This window comes from Phycodurus eques, chromosome 15 (assembly GCF_024500275.1).
Source record: "Phycodurus eques isolate BA_2022a chromosome 15, UOR_Pequ_1.1, whole genome shotgun sequence".
Lineage (NCBI taxonomy): Eukaryota > Metazoa > Chordata > Actinopteri > Syngnathiformes > Syngnathidae > Phycodurus > Phycodurus eques.
This window is the reverse complement of record NC_084539.1, coordinates 2,319,103-2,341,084: the sequence shown is the minus strand read 5'-3', so window position 1 is coordinate 2,341,084 and position 21,982 is coordinate 2,319,103. Positions and strand designations below refer to the sequence as shown.

Sequence of the window (21,982 nt, the reverse complement as noted above, 5' to 3'; positions counted from 1 at the left end):
ATCTAATGTTTAAGCAATCAATCTAAAAGGCAACACCTCAACAACTAGAAACCCCCATCAGTGACATGTTCCAATAATTCTGAGGTTTTGTCTCATATTCATCTTTTGATCTGAAACCCAAATGTCTTCAGTATACAAAAACAAACAAAGGAATTGGCCTTTCCGTTCCAATACATTTGGAGGAGACTGTATTTGCATGAACACATAAATTCAGAATTTTGACAAGACTACATAGATTATTGGAACTTCTTGCATCAAAAACAAAAACGGATGTTGAAACTTCATGTGGAGTAAAATACCTCAGACATCAAGGAGAAAGCAAAAACATTTTTCAATAGCATAGTACACAGACCTTCTTTAGGTCAGATGAGTTCATGTGGCGAAGGGCCTCAGTTGTCACACGATGGTGAGCCATGATGGGCAAGTAATGCTGAGCTGACAGTTTGCACAGTATATTTACCAAGTCTTTTTCCACACCAGCTTCCTGTGATGAACACACATCAGTTAAGTTACCGTATTTTCACGACCATAAGGTGCACTTAAAAGTCTTACATTTTCTCCAAAATGGACGGGGCAGCTTATAATACGGCGGGCGCGCCTTATGTGTGCACCGAGTTCCAAAATCTGTAAATCTTGTGTGACTTTAATGAGCGCTCCGCTTGACTGCCTGGGAGGATTTCCTGCCGACACGCTGCTTAGATAGAGGATGGCAGACGTGACTGAAGACAGCATGCGGACGTAAAGGGGGAAGGGTGAACGTGACAGAGGAGGCTAAAGACACGCCCCCAGCAGGTATATAGTTCCAGTATGTGCATCGGTTTGGCTAAAGACTCCCGAAAACGGCACCTACGAAGCACAGTTTAAACTGCAAGCTATTAGTTACGCGGCGGAACATGGGAATCGAGCAGCCGCGAGAGAATTCAAGATCAACGAATCCACGGGTCGCAAGTGGAGGAAGCAGGAAAACGAGCTTCGCCAAGTCAAGAAGACGAAGCTGAGTTTCCGTGGAAAAAAAGAAAAACAAAACGCGGAAACAAGGCGAGGTGGCCTGAGTTGGAAGACCAACTCGAGCAATGGATTAATGAGCAAAGCACAGCCAGGAGAAGCGTCTCTACAGTCACCATTCGACTGAGTGCAATAACTAGGATCTTGCCATCATTCCGGGAGGCTTGACGATCCGCTGGACATTCGTGTAAACAGGGCGTTCAAAGTGAAGTTGCGAGTGGCGTGGGAGCCATGGATGACAGATGGCGAACACAGCTTGACTAAGAATAGGAGGCAGCGCCGGGCGAGTTACGCCACAATTTGTGAATGGATTGTGAATGCTCGGGCTAACGCGTCTGCTTGCGCTGTTGCTGGAGCTTTCGTAAAAGCCGGCATCGAGACTGGCTCCGACAATGACGAGAGGGAACCTGGCGTGTTTGATGGAGAACTTGCCCAGCTGTTCATTTCGGACACAGAAGATGAGCCTTTTTAAAAACATTGTTTTACGTGCATGCGTGCTACCGTATGTTTTAAGCTAGCGTATGTTTTATCATGCCTGCGCCCGATAATACGGTGCACCTTATGTATGTGTTAAATACAGAAATAGACCCCGTAACTGAGACTGCACCTTTTAAAGCGGTGCGCCCTATGGTCGTGAAAATACGGTAGTTTTCAGATGCTTCAGCAAGTAGGATGCATTCTATGTGGCACTGTACCTGCATGCGCAGTGACAAGGGCTTGGCATCCAGCAGTCTCTGGTACTGAATCATCCAGTAGTTCTGCTGGGTTGACTCTGACTTCAACTCCATCTCCGCCTAGAAATCCAAAGTGATTATAGCTGTCATTAAACCACTTGACCTCAGAAGAACAATGGAGGAATGACTAGTGCTACACAGGCGCGGTACACACAAAGATTTTTCAAATTTTAAAAGATGTTTTATTTGTTACAGACCCCACACATGAAGACAAAAAAAAATCTGACATTTTAACAGTTTTGGTTATACTGTGTGTGGTGTGCTCTGATAATCTTAATACAGAGCACCACACACTAAGATTCTGTTCCACCACTGATCTCAAAATTACCAAAACAAAGAGTAGTAGACATTTCCGGCGATGCGCTGAGTTTATCCGAGTGTTTCCGAGCGGACCGGAGGTGGGGTGTTAGTAGAAATCCCACTTATGTTCTCGACAGGACACGCCCTGCTGCAATACACACGCCGCTGCACTATGATTGACTGTTGTATCCCGGTAACACGCCCTACTGCATCCAGACGGGAAAAGAAGTATGTGACTTCAGTGTGACAGCGTTATTATGAATCCCACAAATCTACCTTAACCCATCCTGATCCACCTAAAGCCTAACCGTAACACAACACTAACTAATTAGTGTCCCTATTATCAGGACAAATCCACTCTCAACACACCTCAGACCTAAGGCAAATCATGTGTGTCGACTTCATGTTTCTTGTAAAAATACCAAAATTGGTGTCTTTACTTGTATAATGTTGATATATTGCAAGCATTTTATGTTACCAATCGCCTTTTTTAAATAAATGTAATAATAGTTACATTTACATTTTTATTGGCTTCTTGAAACACACTTAAAGCTGATTCTGAGATTTATTTACTCTCTTTACATGTTGAACTCAAACTCACCTGCAAAGGCATACAATTCCCATAATAAACTGAAATATGACAATTCTTCTGCAATTCAACCTCCAAAGTCACACAATCTGATGCAGTGGCTGGTTAACCTGAGTTTTTTTTCCCCTCAAACCAAATAATGGAAGTAAAAATATTCAACTGGCTTCATCATAAAAGCCTTATTAACTGTACAGTGTACAATGTTTTAAATAACATTTTTTTTTAAATGCTGTTATACAAGTGTAAAAATTATTTCAATAAATAAGAATATTGTGGTAAACTTACACAAAGACTATAATATTTCATGATTTTGAAGATTATAACCTACAGTTAAAAACTGAATTCACCATCGCAAAAAACATGAATAGTACATAAATTGATCAATGATCAAAATGATTTATTTTAGATATAGAAGTAGTAGCAATGGTGTACGCAAAGGGTCACCAACATGGTGCTCACGGGAGCAGCCTGCACACCTATTCTAAAAACAGCTCACCAATGACGGGACATTGTGACTTCCTAGGAATGTTGCAGAAGTGATCATTTGAAAATGTAAATGCTTGCAAGGACATAGAAATAGAGTGTTACATCTTGATAATTGTTTCCTACCTTGTTAAATAATTGTTGATAATTATTGTGAGAAATTATTAACATGCTCGGTGTCTTCACGTAGATGAATAGTTTTGCACAATTTAAGAAGATTATAGTTTCCCTTAATTGTGGTCAAATTGCAGACTTAGTGTCGTTCGACTTTGGAGGTTCTACCGGATCTTAAACAGAATTTTGAGCTTCTCAAATACACTAAGATATATTCAGCATATATAGATAAAGCAGAGGTGGAACCAAATCTAAGTCTTTGCAAGTCACAAGTAAGCCTCAAGTCTTTGCCCTCAAATCCCAAGTCAAGTTGAATTCAGTAATGCTGTAATTAGTCAAGTATGTAATCAAGTATTCTATTGACAATTCTATTGGAATAATCAATCAAAAAATATATTTTTGCTTGGTTAAAGGGCAATTATGAATACACAAGAGAAAATGAGACATTGTACTTGATAATGAACAACCAATTGGTTTCCTCCTTTAGATCATCAGTATTTTTCTTGAATTCACATTGCGCATGAAACAGGAAACTGCATCCTGTCTACAAACATTTCTAGTGAGGCAATTTCAAACACAAATATAAATAGATTTGAGTTTAAACTTGGCATTTCTTGTGAGTATCAAAAACAAAAGGCATTAAGTTAAAAAAAGAGGAACACAAGTTAGTCAACTTATTATAGCAGTACAATTGTATCCAACTGTGGTATCTCAGTTGGAACACTCGGGGGCGCTATGTAAAAATATTTATTTTTTTAAAAAAATGAAAAAAAAAAAAAAAGACTAAAAATGCTAGACAGACTGTAATGTACAGGAAGCCCATACAGCGTATAGCCGGCCCACCGTCTAACTATTTGGGTGATCGCTCCCAAAGCTAGCTGCTAATGCTAACGAAAACAAGCGTACATGATGGCAGCCGCGCCATTCCCACAATGCAATGTTTGTTTTTAGTTTTTTTTGTTGCAATAATTAACATCCTTATTGTTATGGTAAATCTCGTCTTTTATGTACATGTTACCAGTAGTTCTTGGAATGTATACCTTATTTAGCTGTCACATTTACTGTTGATTTATGTTGTACTGTGTTTGTTTTGTTTTTTTATGAAACCATTACTTTAGGTAGTGTGCGAAAGAATGGCCTCTTGGTCAATTCCTCAAGTCGACACCTCTGACATGTATATATATATATATATATATATATACACATCTCACTGTACTGAGTTTATACTTACTACAGTTGGGAAGAAAGCAACCCATGGACACTGTCATGAAAACAAATCGCCTAGCAGTTCAGTGTGCTCACCAGAACTTGCAGCAGTTCTTGCTCTCTCTGGTGCTTCTGTTTCAGCAGTTGCTGCAACAAATCACCTAGAGCTGTGCGCTGGTCCACTAGCACTTCCTGCATCCACACGAAAGAAGATGGATGAGATACAATAATGTAATTCAGCCATTCCTAATTTAATCAAAAATTTAACTCGGGCCAACCGAAATCAAAAGAAAGAATGTCTTCCATAATTCTTTAAATGTCTGAACTAAAGAGTGAGCTCATACTACTTAAATGCTGAAGAAAATTCATCAAAACAATCATATTCCCAAATCCTAGGTATTATGTTCACTTTTTTTTTTTTTTTTTTTTTTTTTTTTTTTTTAAGAGTTTTCGGGTCAAATCCATTGCATTGGTTAGGATCACTATGATAATAATCCTTCCATCCAGTGTTTTTCCTCAATTCACATTGTGCATAAAACAGGAAACCACAACCTGTGAACTGTAAGGTGGCTCTGCTAACCAGTTGTGCATTGTGCTGCCATTTTGAATCACTTCATTGACAATATAATGTGGATATTAGTACGATTATGATTAGTTCATGAATGTTATATTGTAACCAAAGGTAGAAAACATGGAGCAAAAAAAATTATACAGTAGTCAAAAGAGAAAACAAAAAAAATGACTGTGGGCAAATTAAAAGGTGTGGGGGGGGGGGGGGGGGGGCACCTACCTGCAGGTTCTCAGCATCCAGATTGCGCCTTTTAACTTCCAGTTTTGTCAGCTGCATTAATTCCCCCTCAATAAGCTTGATCTGGAACAGTGGAAAAGCAACATGAAGGGAGGATGAACAACGATGATGACTTAATGAATGATTTTCTAGCTACAGGGGTTGATATATTAAATATGGACCACTGGCGGTACTGTCATGAAAAGTCAGGACACAATTCTATGAGTAAAACTACTTTCTCCTCTCTACCCTCACCAGTAGGCTCAGGTAGCAGTGCCTGATGTCTGCAGACACACTCCTGGGACCTATTCACTTGGTGTGGGGCTATTCACTCATTGTGACAATTTATAACTGCGCAAATTTCTTGGGTATCCCCTCACTTATACTCTGGTCCTACAGATGTTCATAATTTACATAGCCACTGCCGCCACACTTCAGTTGTACCGCCAGGTCCACAACCCCTGCTTCCCCTCCTGTCCAGTGCTGTCCGGTATTGTTCTGTCCTTCCCTCACAGATTGTAGCACTACTGACCCATACAACACTCAAATCCAATGTGTCATTCTCCTAGTTATGGAGAATGACACATCTCCTAGTTATGGAATGCTTTACATTCCTCATATTGTTTTACAGCTAGTGCTTTGGGTACGGAAAGTATTCAGACCCCCTTACATTTTTCACTCTTTGTTCTATTGCAGCCATTTGCTAAAATCATTTAAGTTCATTTTTTCCCTCATTCATGTACACACATCACCCCACATTGACATAAAAAAACGGAATTGTTGAAATTTTTGCAGATTGATTAAAAAAGAAAAACTGAAATATCACACAGCCTTAAGTATTCAGACCTTTTCCTCAGTATTTAGTCGAAGCACCCTTTTGAGCTAATACAGCCATGAGTCTTTTGGAGAATGATGAGTTTGTCACACCTGGATTTGGGCATCCTCTGCCATTCCTCCTTGCAGATCCTCTTCAGTTCTGTCAGGTTGGATGGTGAACGTTGGTGGATAGCCATTTTCAGGTCTCTCCAGAGATGCTCATTTGGGTTTAAGTCAGGGCTGTGGCTGGGCCATTCAAGAACAGTCACAGAGTTGGTCTGAAGCGACTCCTTCGTTATGTTCACTGTGTGCTTAGGGTCATTGTCATGGCTGCAAGGCTCTTCTCCCCCGATTGCTCAGTTTGGCCGGACGGCCAGTTCTAGGAAGGGTTCTGGTCGGCCCAAACGTCTCCCATTTCAGGGTTATGGAGGCCACTGTGTGCCGCAGACATTTTTTGTAACCTTGGCCACATTTGTGCCTTGCTGCAATTCTGTCTCTGAGCTCTTCAGGCAGTTCCTTTGACCTCATGATTCTCATTTGCTCTGCCATGCACTGTGAGCTGTAAGGTCTTATACAGACAGGGGTGTGGCTTTCCTAATCAAGTCCAATCAGTATCACCAAACACAGCTGGACCCCAATGAAGGTGTAGAACCATCTCAAGGACGATCAGAAGAAATGGACAGCACCTGAGTTAAATATATAAGTGTCACAGCAAAGGGTCTGAATACTTATGGCTGTGATATTCTTAATAAAGCTGCAAAAATTTCAACAATTCTGTTTTTTGTGTGTCAATATGGGGTGAGTGTGTACATTATCCATCCATCCATCCATTTTCTGAGCCACTTCTCCTCACTAGGGTCGTGGGCATGCTGGAGCCTATCCCAGCTGTCACCGGGCAGAAGGCGGGGTACACCCTGAACTGGTCGCCAGCCAATCGCAGGGCACATACAAACAAACAACCACTCGCACTCACATTCACACCTACGGGCAATTTAGAGTCTTCAATGAACCTCCCATGCATGTTTTTGGGATGTGGGAGGAAACCGGAGTGCCCGGAGAAAACCCACGCAGGCACGGGGAGAACATGGAAACTCCCCAAAGGTGGGGCCGGGGATTGAACGCCGGTCCCCAGAACTGTGAGGCAGACGCTCTAACCAGTCGCCCACCATGCCGCCGTGTGTACATTAATGAGGAAAAAATGAACTTAAATGATTTTAACAAATGGCTGCAATATAACAGACTGAAAATTTTAAGGGGGTCTGAATACTTTCTGTACCCACTGTAATTTATTTAGTTACATTTTCACTGTCTCCGTTGTTTTTTCTGTCAAACCCCCCCCCCACCCCCCTTTAAAAAAAGTTTGTTCTGTTTGACTGAACGACTTTAAAAAAATAAAATAAATATCCATCAGAATACAGAGAGACCTCAGTGGCAACTTAAAAAGTCCACTGTGACACAGTAAAACTGTTCCGGCATAAAAGGGATACAGATCTTCCTTTCTGCTTGACCTACCATCCGAACAGGACAAAAAAAGAAGAAAGAAAAAAAGAAATGAATGGGATGTCACTTAAGTTCATATGTATGTGAGTGAAGGCAGGTGAGCGAATAGTTTTGGCAATACGGTGTATGTTAGAACTGTGTGTGTGTTTGCGTGGTGCTTTTTCAGTGGAGAGATGCTTCTGTGTTATATCGCATAATTGGAAGTGAGGGGGAATTTTTTTTTTCAAACCTTCGTTTTGGGGGTGGGGGGCCGTGTTCAGGGTCCATGTATTACAGTTTCACCAGGATGCGCATGCTTGCAATAAATGGAGAGTTTTCCAACATGTTGAGCCCGCCCTAAAAGTTGATCCATTTCTGAGAAGAATAATGATCAACAATTATTCTAATTAAAGCTTCAAGCAGCTTTGAACGGGCCATTGCTACCAACACACATCAGGAGGTATGCAATTGGCAAAGTATCTGTGACCGAGGAGCACAACAGCCAGACCGACGACTGACTCCAGCTACGCAATAAGCACTGATCTTTTGAAGTAGAGTTTTTGGAATTTCATGTTTCATGGCCAATCATCAAAGGCTTCACCCACATCCTAGGGTGTGGACTAAATGCGAATCCCATCATTACGTTCAGACTTGAATTCCAACGAGATCAAATTTGGAGGATATACAGCGGCTGAAATAAATATTTAACATCACAATTTTTCCCCCTCACTAAATATATTTCCAAAGGTGCTATTGACATGAATTTTTCAGATGTTGGGAACAAACCAAGTAATCATACATATAAAGAAAGTAAAACAAATAAGCTCAGAAATTAAGTTGTGTGTAATAATGTGAAATGACACAGAGACAAAGTATTGAACACGCCAGATAGTATTTACCGTGGGTACGGAAAGTATTCGGAGCTCCTTAAATTTGTCCCTTTTTTTTTTATATTGCAGCCATTTGCTAAAATCATTTAAGTTCATTTTTTCCTCAATGTACACATATTGACAGAAAAAAAAACTGTGAAAGATGAACAATTTAAGGGGGTCTGAATACTTTCCATACCCACTGTATTTAATACTTTGTACAAAAACCTTTGTTAGCAATGACAGCTTCAAGACGCCTCCTGTATGGAGAAACTAGTCGCATGCATTGCTCTGGTATGACTTTGGCCCATTCCTCCACACAAGCAGTCTTCAAATCTTGAAGGTTCCGTGGGCTCCTTTCACGGACCTTGGCTCTCTTTATAAACCTTGTTTCAGTTCTTTCCACAGATTTTCGATTGGATTCAAGTCAGGTGATTGGCTGGGCCATTCTAGCAGCTTTATTTTTTTTCTTTGAAACCAATTGAGAGCTTACTTGGCAGTTTGTTTTGGATTATTACCCGACCTAAATGCCCACCCTGGTGTCATTATCATCATCCTCGTAGATGGCAACAGACTTTTGCCAAGAATGTCGCAGTACATTTGCCCATTCATCCTTCCTTTAATAAATGTGAAGTTTTCCCATCATGTTCCCACCTCCAAACTTCACTGTTGGTATGCTGTTTTTAGGGTGATGTGCAGTGCCATTTCTCCTCCAAACGTGGTGTGCATTATGGCATCCAAACAGTTAAATTTTGCTCTCATCCGAGCAGACTATATTCTCCCAGCATTTTACTGGTTTGTCCAAATGTTGTTCAGCAAACTTTGAACAAGCTTTGACATGCTTTTTTCTTCAGCAATGGGGTCTTGCGTGGTGAGCGTACATGCAGGACATGGTGGCGGAGTGCATTACTCACTGTTTTCCTTGTGACAACAGTACCTGTTAATTCCAGGTCTTTTTGAAGCTTTCCACAAGTGGTTCTTGGCTCTTGGATAATTCTTCTGATTATTCTTTGCACTCCTCTGTCAGAAATCTTGCGAGGAGCACCTGATCGGTTTATGGTGGTATGATTGGCTTTCCAATTACGTACTATGGGCCCAACCATGCTCACTAGAACATACAGAAGCTTACCGTAATTTCTCATCTATAATGCGCATTTTCCCCCCCAAGAAATGGCAACAATCAATGGTGCGCATTATACATAGGTATAGGGGGGGATGGGGGGGGGGGGGAGAGGGAACATTCCCATTTTATAAGTGTATGCCACCATCTAGAGGAAATGAAAAATCGGTACACGTTCATTTCAATATGCCACCTAGAGGTCATGAGAAATGTGTACACTTTCGTTCCAAAACGCCACTGCCCCCAAGAGGTTATGAAAAGGTTGTACACGTTCATTCTAGTATACCACCGAGAGGCTATGAAAAAGATGTAGCCTACACTTTCATTCCAATATGACAGGGGTACGTATAAGTGTTTTCTTGGCTTTCCATGCCTTTTTACACACCCCTTTCTTCATGTGTTCAATACTTTTTCACTGTCATTTCACATTACACTCAACTTAATTTGGGATCTTATTTGACCTACTTTCTTTGTATGTATGGATTACTTGGGTTGTTCCCAACATCTGGTGAAACTTTCATGTCAATAGCACCTTTGGAAATATAGGGTTAGGGATTATTTCAGCCGCTGTATGGTCATACGACAGTTGAATTGTCCAAAATCATGGCCAGAAAAATGTCACCTTTTAATCAAAATGGAGGGCTGCCTGTGAGTTTCATAGCATAGGTAGTTGTAGCTTTTAACAACATTTGGCAATTTTAAGCCACATTAAATTGAAGCAACCCCAAGCAATTTCAATCGGCGTGCTCAAGCTTGAAAAAGAATAATGACGTCTTTGAATGCAAGAAGAGCCGAATGTATATTTAAATCAATCTGCCCATGAACTCTACAGGCATCGAAACAGATTAAAAAACAAGGACAGGTTGGACCCTCACTGCACTCATCTGCATCCCTCCATACAAACCTGATTGCGTATGTAACCATGGACAGAATCTTTCTGCAACTGCAGTGCTTGGAACGCTGCTTTCTGCATCTCCTCCTGCAGAGAGTTCAAATAGAAGACATGAGTGTTCACTGAGCTTTAAAGGTTATTTTCTGTCTCAATTAATGCTGGTTTTCACTCCCAATCATATATGAACAACTCTTATTTGATCACTGCAGACATACCTCCTGTAAAATGTGGGCAATGGCTTTAGATTTGTCCAAAACTTGGATGGATAGCATTTTATCAAACTTCTTCTCCAGATTCTCCATACTGTTACACAACAAGCAGGAAAGGCCATCAACCATCATAACACTTTGACTGGTTAATTAGAACACACTGCAATATTATTGGTGTGTGTGTGTAAGTATGCGTGCGTGTGCATTTTAAACCTTCTGGAGGCCTCAGACACCAAGCTCCTTCTACGACAGTCACTGGCTTCTTGGAGGAGGCTCACAGTGCAGCGGTCTGACAGCATCTTCTGCATGGCCGCTACAAATGATAGAAAAAAGACACTCAAATGTGGTGCCAGCTTATGATTGGAAGAACAAGAAATACAACAACAGCAATAAATTGGAAGACCTTAACAGAAAAATTAATTGGTTCGCAGTGGATTTTTCAAGCGCCGACTGACATTCACATTTCATAGTGTGAACATCCGGGAACAATGGCCATCATCCATTAATCATGTAATTTAAATTTCCCCCTAACCCTGTAGTCCCAATTATTTGCCTTAGTGTTGGAAAAGCTTTGATATCATACTTTTGTTTAAGACAGTGTGGTTTTAATTCCCTTCAAGGGCTCGAATACCCAGCAACTGACGATCCAAAGCCCAAATAAAAAAACAAAATTGGAAAGTTGTGTTAAAAAGGGCATTCGATGTTAAAACCGTGCCAAACAAATCTCAGTGAATACAGTCTTCTTGGGTCTTTGTGTACAACAGAAAAGGAAATACGAATACCAGGAATTAAGTTCCCTTACATGTTTCAGCAAACGACGGGCACGTAGAATGTAAAAGGCTTAAATACCAGCAACCTCTCTCTTCCTCAGAGAGTTAGCTTCTTCCTGTGTGATGGCAGTCAGATGCTCCATACGGATCCTGCCAGGACAAAAATTCATCATAAATAAATAACAAAGATTCAGTGACATGTATCGCATGATTTTATTCAAACAGCCAAACAAAATGTGGTAAGATAAATACATCAATATATAGACAGCGACAGTATACTTTATTCATGCTGTGAGGAAAATGAACACATTACAATGCTTGAATTTTACTAAGAAATTCCTCAGTAAATTCTTAATATCCAAGTGGATTACAAACTTTGCAGCGTTGGAACTAAGTGATTATCTTTCACTCACCGATCTTCCTCCATGGCCTGGAGAAACTCAGCACTCTTTTTTTGCCTGCGGAGGTCAAAACATAAAGTAGTTCCTTTATGCAAGGGAACAAGCAGCAGCTCCCCTGTGACACGCATCCACATGCTGCCTTCATGTACTACCTGTTGTTATCCGACAGCATGATGCTGATGCGACTGCTGATGTTGTGTTCGGCGTGTCTCACTTTGTCCAACAACAGCAACCTCTCCGACTCCTGGGCCCGCTGCTGCTGGGTGACCCCCTGTTCCAGACGCTCCTGCTCCTAAACACCAGTGCAAAGGTAAGCGGTTTATCGTTTCATTTCTCTGTTTCATTTCTGATAGTAATTTACGATGTGGCTACTCTTATATTCATTCCAAAGGTGAGCCAAAGTCAGAAGCAAACATTGACCACTTAGAAAATGTTCCTAAGAGGTAGGGGTGGAAAAAAAAAAAAAATGGGGAATGACCCCACTTAATACAATATCATTTGAGAACAGTCTACCTGACGAACGGAGTTGAGGATGTTCACTTTACGGGAGGTGTTCATGAGTAGAAGCTGGGTGTGCTCATTTTGTTTCTCCTCTCGGTGTCGCTCGAATGCCAGCTTTTCCTGCTGCTTCTGAAACTGGCAAAGAAGAAGGAGGATGATAGTTACGCTATCATTTCTCCGACATCTTTTGCAACATTTTTCCTTAGTTTTGTTTCTTCGTTTTCTTTTGTTGGGAAATTTCAAACCGCTGCTGTGGTGAAAAGGTGGAGAGTTTACAGTGATGTGACTATGTGGGAAGACCAAAAGCTTTGCAATCAGTGAGGACAATAAACCCATCTCCATGATTGCAGAAAAGTATAAATATGGGCTGGTAAGGAACAGAAACAGGGATAGGAACAGGAATCATTTTAAACTAAAGCAGAACACAGAGATTTTTGTAGCACAACTCATTATAGCGTAAGCGGTAGGACAAGATGAACTGTGTATCATACTAATTGATGAAAGCTGCAGCTTCATTTGAGCTTTATTCCAGTGAGCATGAAACCTCAATTTTGAAGGATAAGACGCATACCTTTCTCCTCTCATAGTCACTGAATTTATTCTGCAACAAAAAGGAAACATTTAATAGACCAAGTGAACAAGATGAATTTATAATCCATTATAATCGGATGTAATGAATGTTACTACAGTTCAGGGTGTCAACTACCTGCCAGGCCTCATCCACACCATCCACAGAGTCAGAGTTTTGTTTGCCACTGTCACTTTCCAGAACTGGCAGGAGATACTGGGATGGAGGGCAGTACTCTTCTCCCAGCTCTGGGGGGGGGAAGAAATTTTTTTTTATAATATATATATATATTTGTATTCAAAATTATGATGAAACCTCTTAAGATGAATTACCATTAAGTCAAGCAATGAGTGGTTAATCAACTTTTAGACTGTACTTCAATAACCTTTTTTGGATATTAAAATATGACTTGCCTGTAATAAATGGTTGGAAATGGCAAACAATTTCACCCATGAACAGATTATTTCAATTTCCACTATTGTCTACGGGGGGGACTGTTACGCAATCCAAACAACTCAGCTGTTGATGGTCATGGACTAGAAAGTGTTTGAGCTTAGAGATTTTAATATTTTATGCCTACAAAATAAGTAAACTCAATGTTCATATTTTGTATTCCTCTACCCTACAATTTACTTTGGGGCAGTGCAATATTTATGCACACAGAAGTTATAGGTACATTTACGCTACTAAAAAAATTTGCAAAACTTGACTTTTATGAGAAACCGCAATAGGAGCAGGGATGAAACACAAACGCCATACAAATTGAATATGATTGTAAATATTGGGCATCATGGGTCATGCTGTTACTAGCTTCTGAAGTAACAAAAACAAAAAAAGAAAATTACAAAGAGAGGTACAAAGAGGGGAAAAAAAGGATGTGTAGATGATGCTATATTTTGTGGTGATAAAGTAAATCCTCACCAGCGCACAGGAAGTGCTGAATGGTCGCTGTACCTTCCACGCACACAGATGCAGGAGGATAGGTCATTGTAGCTGCATCGAGTATGAAGTTCTGTCACAGTACATGTACGCACACACAGACACGCGCACTTGCTGTGAGAAAATGTCTTGTGAGTTTTATTTATTTATCTTTTTTTAGCAACAGTGTGAACTGAATTTCCAAGGCAAACACTTACCTCCAGTGTGCGGATATAAGCAAAGGTTTTGGGAATCTGGATTATGAGGTTGTCACTCACATCCAGGGTACGTAAACTGCACAGAGAGCTAATAGTCGACGGTAGTTCACTGAGACAGTTGCCTAAAACGACGGGGAGAATACCCACAGTAAATTCAAACTGACATTGACATATCAACTATAATAAGGAGTACATTTGACCTTTCAAATTGAGTGTCTGCAGTAGCCTGAGATCCCCAATGGATTCTGGAAGGACCTTTAAACAATTCTTCTCCACATTCAAAATCTAAAAAAAACACACACAATAAGAGAGGAACAATATTCAAAGTAAATAATGTTTATTTTCAGGAGTTCAAAGTAGCTCTACCTGCAGAGATGGCAGCTTCCCGATATCTTCTGGGAGTGAATGAAGCTTATTATCATGCAAATCCAAAACCTTGAGTGAAAGAGAGAGGGAGAAATATTTTGCTTGGCCAGGAGAAAAATTGAAATTCACTTTAACTTTGTATTTTAAGGGTGAGACTCAGTATTGGTATCAGATGACGTGTTTTGTGAGAGACGCCAGCATCAAAATAAATAATCACTTTGTAACATGATGCAAATGTCTGCATTTGCCTTCATGTGAGGTCAAAATGATAACTGAAAATATGCTTTATTTTTTTATCATCTTTTTCATTCATCATCTGTTTAAATCACACACTCTTTATTCAAATTATAACAGCAATTTATTTAATTTGAGCATAACACGCATAATGTCACCAGGACAAGAGCCACGCCTCAATGAATTTTAATTTGGATAACAAATGTAATGTTTTAAATTGTAGATAAACACTCATGCAAGAGGAGGAGAAAAAAGGCAAATTTCAACCGTTCAAAGTTTGTTCTCGCACAAATGCGACGAGATGCCATTTTTAATCACACAAGCTGGAAAAAAGGTCGCAGTCTCGAGCCCCGCTGTGCCAGATCTGGCAAAAGCAGCCCCAGAACATAACAGCGCCTCCTCCGTATTTCACAGTAGGGACAGTGTTGTTTTTCTAGGTATGCTTCATTTTTGCCCTTATGAACAGGGTTGATGTGCCTTGCCAAAAAGCTCCAATTTTGTCTCAATTGTCCAAAGAGCCATCCCCCACAAACTTTGCGGCCTCTCAAATATGGATTGTGGCAAATTCCAGTCTCACTTTTTTATGATTTGCTTTCAACAGTGGAGTCCTCCTTGGTTGTCCTCCCTGGAAGTCCACTTTGGCTCAAACAATGAGAGATGGTGCGATCTGACACTGATATAATATGTAAAACTGAAGTCAAAGAAACTTCACGCTGCTCGAAGATGGTCTTCTAGTCTTTACCTTTTACATTCTTGTCCATCATTTTCTTTCTAATCTCCTGAGGCAACTCTCTCCTTCGTTTTCAGTGATCAATGTTCATTGTGGTACACACCAGTCACCTAACAGCACAGTGTCCCCCTTAAATAGGCAGACTGACGAATTACAAGTTTGAAAATACCTGTGATGCTAATTACAGGACACATCTTAGTTTATCTTATCACTATGCTTAAAATGATTTACAATCTTTTCTAGGAGTACCAGAATCAGAAAAAGAATAGTCAGAATCAGAAACACAGTTTTTGTCTTGGCCTAGTTCATTAGATTTTGTTTCTTATGATTTTTTTTTTTGTTCCACAAATCAACACCAACGTTCTGATTTTCATGGATTAATTTTCAGTCAAATGATTTCAGTTACCACAGTGTTTTTTGTGTGTGTGTGTTTCATTATATCCTATTCTCGAGGAAACGTAAGAGCAAACGCACAAAAGTGTGGGAATATTTTGGTTTAATGCTATAGTAAAAGGAATAAGATTTACCCAAGCACCGTAATATTTGTGTGGCTGGGTGACTTTACCTTTAGCGTGCCAAGAGAGATGATGTCACTTCCTTTGGGAAGCAGTGACTTAAGCTTATTGTTGTGTAGGATCAGTACCTGTGGAGGAACAACAAGAAATGTCTGTTGAGCTTATTGGAAATAGTTAAGCGTTTGCTAGGCGTACAGAAAATACATTGGATGTATTCGCTTCTTTTCCGCTCTTTGTTATGTTCTTACCTTCTTCTGGAGAACTTTGCAAATCGAAAAGGCACTCGAAGGAACCTGTGTAACAGCAGAAAGGATCATTCAATGTAACCACTTGTCTGTTATTACAAACAAATAATAGGTGTTTTCAAATGACTTTTGGTGGAACGATCGCCAGATAGCGAAAACAGTCACAGCTCATTCATACATACAACATACGGGCCAGCTTTGATAAATTGCTTCAGCTTTTAGATTTGGCTACAAGCTGAAGACCTATTCCGTGTGTTAGAAGGAGCCCATGGGCCAACCTTTGGGGAGGCTGTCAAGTTGAAAATTGGTTTGGTGATTTTTACACACATTTTTTGACCACTTTTCAGGAGTTGCCCACAATAAATGCTGAATATGCACAACCACAACCCCATGGACCATAGATACAGTATAATGGTTTCAAATTAAAGCTAATACATGGGCGCTGTCTGCAATGTCAGAATTAAAAAGTTGAGCTCGAACATGTAAACATTAAACGCCATCTAAGAAAACCAATTTTTAAAGTCACTATCTGCTGGGAACTATAAGCTAGTGGCCCAAATCCTCTATCAATCAGTATAGCAATCATGAGCGCTAGTCATGCCAAGTTTAAAGCTTAAAGTATAAAGCAGTGCAACACAGTTATTGTACTTTAAATCCATGTGAAAATCTAGAATTTTAGATGGTGGCTTCTGGTGCTATTTGCTAACACACAATAAAACAAATTACATTTAATTGACATACCACTATAAAATCCACCCAGATTTAACTGCTGTCTCAGATCTTTCGACTTTGGTTCATAGCTACGAGTCGTCAGTAGTAACGGTGATGTAGTAGCGACATTCTGCACAATGGTCCCATCAAGGGTCTCCTCATTTAAGTTGATGTTGTGATCCGCACACATGATCTATCCAGGGAGGCTTGCATCGGCAAAGTTCAGTGCAATTTATACTTCATCATTCTCAATGAAATGCGTAAGAGCCTCATTTGGGATTGTGGTATCTGATCTTTGTACTGACTTCTAGCTAAATACTGTGCCCAGTAACATGAAGTCACTGCACTGAGCATGTAACTTGGGAGTACATCGAGTACATCCAATACCAATGTGTTTTGGTGTTGGTTTCCGTCCACCTGGTGCCAGGAAAACAGTGTCTTGAGCAATGATGAGTAGCTTGGTAAAGATTTGTTCATTCTTATTGTCTGGGTCACCATCACCAGTGCAAAGGAGTTGAGCTATCCCTTCTAACAACAACATGCTTTGGGGGACAAGGGTGCATAAGGAAATTAGAGAATCCAATTGAACACACAGTGAAATACTAAACATTCGCACCTCTGAAAGCTCGCAAGACGAGATGTCCAGGACGTCGTCAGCGCCTGCTTCCTTTGACTGAGGAATAGCAATGAGTATGTTTTGCAGGAATTTCAGGATTTGTTTTTAATGCAACAACACATTACATAAACATATACCAGTCAGACACTTTAACAGTCGGAGACACTAACAAGGAAATTGTCATGTACAGTGAGGTTCAGAACTATTTTGACAAAGACAAGATTGACATGCTACCACAACTGAAGCTAAAAACATCTCCAGGGACAAAACTCATTGACTGCAAGTATTAAAACATTTATTTCATTTAATCGGAATCCAAATATGTCTAAGCCGCTGGAAATATACAGTGCCACCAGAAAGTATTCACACCCCTTCACTTTGTCCACATTTTGCTGTTACAGACTTATTCCAAAGCTGATTTGAGTATACAGGTTCCTAAGAGCACAGTGGCCTCCATAATCCTTAAAAAGGAAGACGTTTGGGACCAGAACCGTTCCTAGAGCTGCCCGTCTGGCCAAACTGAGCAATCGGGAGAGAAGCGCCTTGGTGAGAGAGGTAAAGAACAACCCAAAGATCACTGTGGCTGAGGTCCAGAGATGCAGTCAGGAGATGGAAGAAAGTTCTAGTAAGTCAACCATCACTGCAGCCCTCCACCGGTCGGGGCTTTATGGCAGGGTGGCCCGGCGGAAGCCTCTCCTCAGTGCAAGACACATGAAAGCCCGCATGGAATTGGCTAAAAAACACCCGAAGGACTCCAAGATGGTGAGAAATAAGATTCTCTGGTCTGATGAGACCAAGACAGAACTTTTGGGCCTTAATTCTAAGCGGCATGTGTAAAACCAGGCACTGCTCATCACCTGTCCAATACAGTCCCAACAGTGAAGCACAGTGGTGGCAGCATCATGCTGTGGGGGTGTTTTTCAGCTGCAGGGACAGGACGACTGGTTGCAATCGAAGGAAAGATGAAGTACAGGGATAGCTGGACGAAAGCCTTCTCCAGAGTGCTCAGAACCTGAGACTGGGCCAAAGGTTCACCTTCCAACCAGACACTGACGCTAAGCGCACAGCTAAAATAACGAAGCAGTGGCTTCAGAACAACTCCGTGACTGTTCTTGAATGGCCCAGCCAGAGCCCTGAATTAAAGCCAATTGAGCATCTCTGGAGAGACCTGAAAATGGCTGTCCACCAACGTTCGCCATTCAACCTGACAGAACTGGAGAGGGTCATCAAGGAGGAATGGCAGAGGATCCCCAAATCCAAGCGTGAAAAACTTACTACTACTTATGGCTGTGTGATATTTTAGTTTTTCTTTTTTAATTATCTGCAAATATTTCAACAACTCCCATTTGTTTCTGCCAATATGAGGTGCTGTGAATACATTGAGGAAAAAAATTAACCAAAATGATTTTAGCAAAAGGCTGCAATATAACAAAGATTGAAAAATTTAAAGGGGTCTGAATACATCAGTAGCCACTGTAGTTTTCTTGAAAAATAAATAAATAAATAATCGACTTATAATATCCCATAATGAAAAGTAAAAACTTTTTCAGACAGTTGTGCAAATTTCTTGGAAATGTAAACATTTACACATAATAGGTACATTAAGTATTTACACCCGTGGCTTAATATTTTGTTGAAGCACCATCGGCAGCATACTTCTTGGGTATGGCTCTATGCGCTTGGCACACTTGTTTTGGGACATTTTTTCCCTCATTCTTCTCTGCAGATCCTCTCAAGGTCAGTCAGGTTGGATGAGCAGCATCGGTGGACAGCCATTTTTAGGTCTTTCCAGAGATGTTTGATTGGATTCAAGTCCGGGCTCTGGCTGGTCTACGCAAGGACATTCACAGGCTGCTCCTGAAGCCACTTCTTGGCTATCTTAGCTCTTTGCTTTGGGTCATTGTCATGTTGGAAGGTAAATCGACACCCTCGTCTGAGTTCCAGAGCAAGTTCTCTTGAAGAATTTCTCTATATTTGGCAGCTGTCATCTTACGCTCTTTGTGGACTAGCCCAGTTCCTGCAGCAGAAAAACAGCCCCACAGCATGATGCTGCCACCACCATGCTTCACATCGATGGTGTTAGCCAGGTGATGAGCAGAGCCTCTTCTTCTCCAGTTATGACGCTTGCAACTCAGGCCAAAAAGTTCTATTTTGGTTTTGTCAGACCAGATAATTTTCTTTCTGTAGGTCTGAGAATCTTTAAGGTGTCTTTTGGCAAACTCCAAGAAGTGCCTTCAATCTGGCCACTCTACCATAAAGGCCTGCTTGGTGGAGTGCGTTAGCAACGAGTGACCTTCTGGATGGCTCTCCTATCTCAGCAAGGGAACACTGGAGCGCCTCCTTAAGTGACCATAGGGTTCTTGTTCACCTCTCTGACCAAGGCCCTTCTTCCTCAGTTTTACTCAGCTCGGTCGGACAGCCAGATCTAGGAAGTCGTCCCGGTGTTTCCAAACTTCTTCCATTTCAGAATAATCGATACCACGGTGCTTTTTGGAACCTTCGATGCTGCTGAAATTCTTTTGTATCCTTCCCCAGATGTGTGCCTTGACACAATCCGGTCTCGGAGGTCTGCAGGCAATTCCTTAGACTTGATTGCTTGGTTTCTGCTCTGTTATTCACTGCCAACTATGAGACCTTATATAGCCAGGTGTGTGCCATTCCAAATGATGTTCAATCAACTGAATTTACCGCAGGTGGACTCCAAGTTGTAGAAGCATCTCAAGGAAGATCAGCGGAAATCAGATGCACCTGAGCTTAGGGTTGAGTGTCATAGCAAAGGGTGTGAATACTTATGTACCTATTATGTTTGAATGTTTATCTTTTTTTTTAAAAATGTACACAAATGTCAGAAAATCAGTTTTTACTTTGTCATTATGGGATATTTTATGTCGATTTTTTTTTTTTCAAGAAAACTACACTCAAATGATCTTTAGAATATGTCTGTAGCAGCAAAATGTGGAACACATGACGGGGTGTGACTACTTTCTGGTGGCACTGTAGGTACATAAAGTGGCTGTAAAACGTTAAGGTCATATCTTTTTTAAAAAAAAAAAAAAAAGTTTTGACGTTTACGCTTCAATCACAACATGATTGTTTTATTTCAAACCAAATGGCTGCCCTTTTTTTTGTAGGTAAAGGTGAAATAAAAAAAAATGATGCCATTCTCTAGGCCTAACTGTAAATGACATATTCAGAATTACCAATGATTTTGATTGCAAAATAGCTGGCACATATTCTACCATCCACTAATTTTATTTTACCCGACACAGCTGATACTCAAGTCTCTTCTGGCAGTCATCGCTGGGTTTCTTCTTTCTGAAAAACAGAGGCATCTCGTATCCTGCCCGTACTGTCGGCGGCCGGGCCTACTGGGTTTCACTTCAGTCAGTCAGTCAGTTCCACTTCAACAAGAGCCACTCGCCAGGCCGATGGACCAATGTGGAAAGCACTCGAGACACTCCCTGTACTGGAAAAAGTAGAGACGATATATAGGTACTTTACAGTTAAAAAATGACTGACCTCAGTTGTCATGGCACATCGTACAATGATTCTCTTCCTTGAATAGCGTTTCTATTTGCTGTAATATAAGATATGTTGTTGTTGTTGGTTTTTTTTTTTACATTTGTTCCTATAGCACTAATTTGATAATGGAAGGGTGTGTCTTAAGTGTCGACTCATTCATACAGCATCGTTCGTGTGCTAGCTGCATAAGGAATAATCCTTGTGGATAAAGTAAATGAAGTGAAATAGATATATATATATATCATTTTCGAGGTATTTCTGGAGGGGGGGGAAACCCCCATCAAAGCTTATCCGACCTCCAGACTGCGTGTAAACGTCTTCTAAGGTCAGACCTATGCCAACCGCAATGTGGGCGGCTCATTTTTCAAAGACATCAATAATTCGCACATAAACTACAGCTAACTTAGCGACCTTGAAAGCATTTGAGGGAACAGCAGTATGTTTTGTCTCCTTACACGTGGTTACTTAGTAACCTTTAGGGTGATAACGGGAACATGGGCGTCTGTCTGTTAGTCATGTCACCCGCTAGCATGAACCCGGCTAGCCCTGTATTACGAACACCGAGCCCGTTCTGAACGTTCTGTTTCATACTCACAATGACTAGGTTCCCACTCGTGATGGGTAGATGTTCCTTGAATTCAAACAGACCGTTTTCTGTGTTATCGCCACACGTCAACGATCAGTCGAACACTTGACGCAAAGCACAAACGGTGATTGACCACTTGACAATTCCTTCAACATTACTCGCCTACTTCCCCAAATGGAATAGAATTCTAGAAATGGACACCATTTTCACGAGAATCCCTTCGTGAAGTCCTCTCAGTCGCGTCCGTGCGAAGGATGTTGCTGTCAAAACACACGCAGCTTCTATTTCGTTCTTAGGTTTGGGTAGACCGCATCATGGAACGGCACGTGGCTGCCCACTGCCGGCCAGGTGCTCGCTGCCGAACGTTAGCCGAACAACACGTCGGGTCCATTCGTCACTCTTCGGTGCCGTCCAAAAGTATTGGAACGGCAAGGTCAATGCCTTCCATGCTTTGTCTGATCATCTTTCAACACAGTTG

General features: G+C 41.0%; 1 protein-coding gene across 5 annotated transcripts in view; it reads right to left on the bottom strand.

Annotated features, from left to right (window-relative positions):
* Positions 1–21,801, bottom strand: part of lrsam1 (leucine rich repeat and sterile alpha motif containing 1) — a 36,595-nt gene extending 14,794 nt beyond the window's left edge. For 2 of the 5 annotated variants that reach the window (XM_061698076.1, XM_061698081.1), the window contains exons 1-22: positions 21,514–21,801; positions 20,657–20,862; positions 17,397–17,453; positions 16,073–16,117; positions 15,875–15,952; positions 14,346–14,414; positions 14,180–14,264; positions 13,980–14,101; positions 13,765–13,855; positions 12,982–13,091; positions 12,847–12,876; positions 12,288–12,410; positions 11,927–12,066; positions 11,787–11,831; positions 11,453–11,523; positions 10,817–10,916; positions 10,610–10,697; positions 10,407–10,481; positions 5,222–5,302; positions 4,528–4,623; positions 1,701–1,799; positions 353–484 (exon numbers count right to left, since the gene is read on the bottom strand). In XM_061698076.1, the coding sequence (XP_061554060.1) occupies positions 353–484; positions 1,701–1,799; positions 4,528–4,623; positions 5,222–5,302; positions 10,407–10,481; positions 10,610–10,697; positions 10,817–10,916; positions 11,453–11,523; positions 11,787–11,831; positions 11,927–12,066; positions 12,288–12,410; positions 12,847–12,876; positions 12,982–13,091; positions 13,765–13,855; positions 13,980–14,101; positions 14,180–14,264; positions 14,346–14,414; positions 15,875–15,952; positions 16,073–16,117; positions 17,397–17,453; positions 20,657–20,728 (1,809 nt within the window). In that variant the 5' untranslated portion in view covers positions 20,729–20,862; positions 21,514–21,801. The remainder of the gene's footprint in view (positions 1–352; positions 485–1,700; positions 1,800–4,527; positions 4,624–5,221; positions 5,303–10,406; positions 10,482–10,609; positions 10,698–10,816; positions 10,917–11,452; positions 11,524–11,786; positions 11,832–11,926; positions 12,067–12,287; positions 12,411–12,846; positions 12,877–12,981; positions 13,092–13,764; positions 13,856–13,979; positions 14,102–14,179; positions 14,265–14,345; positions 14,415–15,874; positions 15,953–16,072; positions 16,118–17,396; positions 17,454–20,656; positions 20,863–21,513) is intronic. The other 3 variants (XM_061698077.1, XM_061698078.1, XM_061698079.1) reach the window with 3 other exon arrangements.
* Between the last annotated feature and the right edge of the window lie 181 nt (positions 21,802–21,982).